Source organism: Zingiber officinale, chromosome 6A (genome assembly GCF_018446385.1).
Source record: "Zingiber officinale cultivar Zhangliang chromosome 6A, Zo_v1.1, whole genome shotgun sequence".
NCBI classification, from domain to species: Eukaryota; Viridiplantae; Streptophyta; class Magnoliopsida; order Zingiberales; family Zingiberaceae; genus Zingiber; species Zingiber officinale.
This window is the reverse complement of record NC_055997.1, coordinates 97784236-97790071: the sequence shown is the minus strand read 5'-3', so window position 1 is coordinate 97790071 and position 5836 is coordinate 97784236. Positions and strand designations below refer to the sequence as shown.

The 5836-nt window shown below is 35.3% G+C and overlaps 1 protein-coding gene across 10 annotated transcripts; it reads right to left on the bottom strand.

Annotated features, from left to right (window-relative positions):
- Positions 1–828: 828 nt before the first annotated feature.
- LOC121997073 (OVARIAN TUMOR DOMAIN-containing deubiquitinating enzyme 11-like) lies at positions 829–5575 on the bottom strand. Of its 10 annotated transcripts, none has more exons than XM_042551312.1 (11): positions 5360–5575; positions 5023–5181; positions 4416–4636; positions 4192–4265; positions 3528–3582; positions 3361–3435; positions 2061–2134; positions 1917–1965; positions 1670–1754; positions 1135–1191; positions 829–1035 (listed from the first exon to the last, which is right to left on the bottom strand). In XM_042551312.1, the coding sequence occupies exons 3-11, from the start codon at positions 4578–4580 to the stop codon at positions 992–994; spliced, it is 678 nt and encodes a 225-aa protein (XP_042407246.1). In that variant the 5' UTR covers positions 4581–4636; positions 5023–5181; positions 5360–5575; the 3' UTR covers positions 829–991. The 10 variants fall into 10 exon arrangements, with proteins under 10 accessions (XP_042407246.1, XP_042407247.1, XP_042407248.1 ...); XM_042551313.1 differs by having other exon boundaries at positions 5049–5181; XM_042551314.1 differs by having other exon boundaries at positions 5023–5128.
- Positions 5576–5836: the final 261 nt, after the last annotated feature.

The window sequence follows — 5836 nt, the reverse complement described above, 5'->3', positions numbered from 1 at the left end:
ACGTTGAAGAATTTAAATATCTTTGATTCTCAATCAAATATGTTCACTACCACAAAGACGATAGTGCTTATAACACTAATATGTTTTTCATGAAGAAAAAATTCTCAATGACCCTTTTTTCCTTTCCCTTTGTGAAAATTTTAGAATTTTATAAAATATCCTAACTTACTAATCTAATAACTTTTCCTCCAAAGTTGATAATGAGATAGATTAAAGTTCTGCAGAGGGCTGGAGGAAGCCTAGGGTTTAGAGGTATGGACAAGGAGCTTTGGCCGAAGAAGGGGAGAGGGTTACGGTGTCTCACTGAAGCATGGAATTGGGTCGGGACAAAATCGGACCTCGATGCTGCAGCCGCCGGGGAACAGAGAAGGAGGTGAAGGTGGTGAAGCCAGAGTGATGCACGAGCCAGACCTCGAAGTTGTCGGGGAACAGAGAAGGAGGTGACAGTGGTGAAGCCAGCGATGCACGAGCCGGACCTCGAAGCTGCCGGGAACAGAGACAGAGACGGAGGTGAAGTCGATGATGCACGAGCTTGGAACTTTAATTGGCCAACCTTATGAATAAGCGGTGAAGGGGACTCTGATGACGAAAATTCATTAGGATCGAAGAGTTAGGGCTTTTATGAATTAGCCCAGCCAAAAACATGGCTCGAGCGGGAAAATGAAAACGTGGTTCGGGATCCGACATTTTTTCTCTGGGTCAGACGAGCCCAGAGCAAAATGATAATTACATCCAGAAATTGGATGATCGACAACTTTAACTTCGTGGTTCAATAATTTATCTTAAAAAAATTTGAAAGGTACAGTACCTGGAGCACAAAGTACGTGATGAAGAATAAATGCCATCACAGACATAATCTACACGACTTCGAGGCAGCCAAGGCTGTTCGGCGTACATATACACATACAATAATTAAGAAAAATCTAGTAAAAAAGTTTTGGAAGTACATCAACACTAACAGGACTGGAAATGAGAGTAATGGGGGAGGTGTTTAAAAGAGCCAGTGCTTTCTTTTGGGTATCCTCGTTGGGAGATCTGCAAAGTAAACATCTTTTGATATCAGATCGATACCGACTGTATCCAGGCCAGCTGGAGTGCCAAGTGTAGGGTTACAAAAGTTCAAGAATTTTATACCATCAGCTTCATACAATGAATTGTAGTGTACTTCGCTCCAAAAACTCAGCCATAGTTCTGGAATGCAAGGATATGTTAGGAATTTCAATTCTTTTATTCTGTATACAAAGAGTAAAGTTGTTCTAAAGCGAATTTCAGCTGCATATTTATGTGTTTCACAAGACAGAAAAAAACATAGCCATTTTCAAAGAATTCTCCCTTGATGCGAGATAATGCCTATAAAATAACAGGAAAAAATCCAGTGGAATCGGGAATTTAAGTAATCAGATGACCATTTGTAACTCATTCAAAATCAAAAATGGCAACCCGAGATTACAAAAATATTAAAGAACCAAGAAGTTATTGTAATAGGGTAATAGAGATAAATTGCTATGAAGAACGAATACTTTGGCACATTGAGTTTGTCTTGATAAATATAAGTTCAGTTATCTGAAACAGCAAATTCTATATGACAAAACTATTGAAGAGGATGACAATAAATGGTACATAAGCAAACATTTTCCTCCAGGTATTTATAAAATGTTGCATCCTTTACCTCTTGTTGGAGATTGCTCCTTAGGATTAATTTCAATGAAGCATGTATCTCGGAAGGATGTTAACAAACAGATTTTTGCCCCAAACTGACAAAAAATGATGAGATTTCAGAAGCCTTTCAGAAAATATTGCTATCTTGTCAGCAAATAATTACTGTCTGTGAGAATATGAAATAAATGTGGAACATGTAGTAACTGTTTTCTAATCTGGAAACAAGTAATCTATTATATTTGAAGGCAAATGACTACCCTGTCAGCAGCTGCTTGCAGGGTTAAGTGATCTCCCCATTCACCAGATCTGATGTCATATAAAAATTGCACAAGCATTAAAGTTGGAATCAAAATCAAACTTCTAGAGAGGAGCAAAGGGAAGACATGATTAAGATTCCAAACCTTTTCATACTTTTCAGGTACTTCTTGTAATCCATTGGTACATAGCCTTCATATTGTTCCCGGAAATGTCTAAGCTGAGATGGCAGAGATGGAAATCAATAAAAAATATTTACTTTCAACGGGAAAAAAAATGAAGAAAGTAAATGCATGTTACAAGAACTAAAATAAGAGTGATGATTGGTACTGGGTTATTAAAAAAGATAAGAGAGAGAGAATGAATGGGCTTATTACAAGATAGGACCACGCTTACAACTTGAAATACGAGGAGGCAGTCTCACCCACCACAACCAGCAGCAGTAGCAGCAAAAAATTAGCTATACTTCATTTTATATAACATCGCAAAACAAAAATGTGGCACCAAAAACTTTCTCAAAAAATACCATTGCGGTGAAATAGATTCAAAAAGTTGAACCTCACTTAAGTTTAGAAAGTGATCCGTATGATTTGATTTCAGTTAATTACAAAATGTGGTATTATCTAATTCATTTGAAGTGCCTTTCAGCATGAAAAAATATCAGGTTTTGTGGATGAAGCATTGACTGACATAATGTCTATGGCGAGGAGGAAGTCTCACCTACTACCACCATCAGCAGCAGTAGCAGCCAAAAAAAAAAAGTTTATGAGCAGTCCTCACATTAGTTTGAATTCCTTCGATTTTAAGTGATGTCTTATCTAATTCATTCTTTATTGTTTTTTCAATGGGAAAGAAATATCAGGTTTTGTGCATGAAGCATTGACTTAGGTAATGTCCATGCGGAGGAGGAAGTCTCACCTACCACCACCAGCAGTAGCAGCAAAAATATATATATATATATCAACAGTCCTCAAAAGTGAAATTTATTGTTTCAATTAGCTATAATTTATTTGATATAACATCACATAAACAATCACCTTGTCTTCCCGAAAATGAATACCACAATGGTGTGACACGGACTCAAAAAGTTGAACCTCATTTACAGAATGAAGCAACATTGGTTTGAATTCCTTCTATTTTAAAGTGATGTCTTAACTAATTCATTTCCTTATTGTGTTTCAGTGGGAAAGAAATATCAGCCTTTTGTGCATGAAGCATTGACTTAGGTACGCAAATAGCATTTCAGTGGAAGTTAAAAAATTATATTCCAAACACCCATCATTATAAACAGGCATAAGATAGATAATCTAATCCAAATAATTTTCGTAATTTTCTCGTCCAGAAATAACCTGATCAAGAAGCATTATACTGAACAGTTTATAGTCTTCTAGTATCACAATTATTGCAATGAGAAAAAAAAACAAACAAAAAAAACAAAAAAAATACCTGCTTTACAACAGCCTTCCTCACATGCTTGTGATATTCTGGATTGTGAAAAAGCTGGTCTGCCAATGCTCGAAACTGCTTAATAAAGAAATGTTGGTCCATGAATAAAGAGTTTAACAAAAAAACATCATTATAGGATACCAAGTAGATGGATAATTATTACTCACCTGACAATTTCCGTCTCCTTCGACATGGAATTCAGCTAAGCCATACATGGACAGTCTGCAGACAAGAGGCTTGGTTAAAAATTGTATGATGCATAAACAAACAAAACTCCTTGCTAAAGATGTACGGGTAGGTATGGTAAACATATGGAGTACAAAAAAATGCAGATTCTTCTTTGATACAGGTTGGTTTTACTCTGCAAAAATGGAATCAAACATTACAATAGGTATATATCTTAATTTTGAGTGGTGAGCTAATCACCTAAACGTTCTACTTTATACATTATCTTTCAGCATGCTGAAATATAGACTTCTGTGAATGGAAGCAAAAAAAAAGTTGGTTTTGTTCTTTGAAACATGGATATTAATAAAGTGAAGTATCACAATATAAAAATAAGTATGAGATGAAGACTACTTGCTAGTAAAAATAAATTTAGAGCTCAAGTTAAGCAACTGCCTTGTAACCTGTTAGATTACAACTTTCGCTTGACTGGTTGAACAATTGAACTGACTTGATTATATGAGAAAATATCCTAAATAGCAAGAGAAAGAACTGCATCCAGGACCTTATTGGCCTTCTCAAAGTCATGAATGATGACAGGAATTTACAGGTAAGTGCACTTTGATAAAGTTCACAACATACACAAAGTAAGCATTTAGCACATACCTTTCTGATAGCCTTTCATGATCTAAAGTTGCATTATTGACGTCAGGAATTCGTCCATTAACTCGAGGAGTATGCTGTCCAGTAAATCATAACGACCAGAAATCAATACTCGAAGATATCATTTTGGGCTACTGGCAATTATTAAGGAAAACAAAATCGTGACTGTAAAAAGAAAATGTTTCGGGAGTGTTGAATTTGTGCATGGATTAAGAAAAACAACATACCGGAATAGAGTCCAAATGAGACAAGCGTTTCCCTAGATTCTTAGCGTTATTATGATTTGCTTCAGCTAGAATGCTACCTATTGTCATATCATCCTCACTCTCTTGAATGTAGCTGCTTCTGCTTGAACTGGAACTCTCCCGAAGGTAGTCAGGTTGTCCAGACATGTTTTCTTAAGAAAAGCACATCTGTTGCTAGTTGCAATTTCCACAAATTCCTTGAACTGAGAAACTTCCAGTCTTAGAACTGAGACTTAACTGTTGAAGGAAAATATATATATATATATATATCAAAGATAGATGAAGGAAACATTGACTAGTATAATCAAAATCGAAGTTCAGGGACTGGTGCATTTGCTGATCTAACAAACAATTTAAAATATATATGTATATATATATATATATATATATATATATATATATATATATATATATATATATATATATATATATATATATATATATATATATATATATATATAATATACATAGCTATTTAATATACTCTTCCTTCTCTCACGAATGCAATAATTTTCACTAATTCTTTACTTGTCGGGGCTAAAGGGAAATAAATAGACAAATAAGCAATTAATAGATCCGGAGAATCTACCTTGCAATCAGCCCAAAGACACTTACACAGTAGTCGTACGCATCTCGGATCTTCCTAAATGGCACGAACCCTATCGAACCGATTGGGTTAGCTCGATCGGCTTCATCTACAGCGATTAATTGCAAAATCACTCGACCATTGCCTAAACTGAAAGACGATCTATCCAAAACGGGAAGATCATGGGGATGAAAACAAGCGTGAAGAGCAGATTTAAAAAAAAAAAAAAAAAAAAAAGGAAAAAAAAAGTAGAAATTACACAAAAGCAAACTGAAGAAGGGGATCGAGCGACGACAATCAAAATGAAGAAGGGTGGAAAAGAAAAGAAAAGAAAAGTCACCTGATCGATCGAGGAAACTTAGCGTCCACGGCGGGAGGATAGGAAAGCGTCGCCGTCGATCGCGGGCGTTGGCGGATGGGGTTTTGCAATAATGGTGGGAGTAGGAAAGCTTGGACGAAACGGGGGAGTGTGTGGCCGCTCGTTTAGACGTTTACACTTAGCGCGACTCCCTTCGCCGTTCGTTGCCACCGCCTATGTCAAAATAAATAAAAACAATATAAGAGGAAGAAAAAAAAATCTATTTTACCTCTTCGAGTCTCCCCATTAATGAATGTAATAATACCCCCCACTTAATTAAAAAAATTGCAAGATCCACACACATATATATATATATATATATATATATATATATATATATATATATATATATATATATATAATATTTATTTTAATATTAATCCTCATTATCTATGAATCTCGTTGTCTATTCATTTTTATTTTTATTATACATTAAATAAATATAATTTTAATTATGTT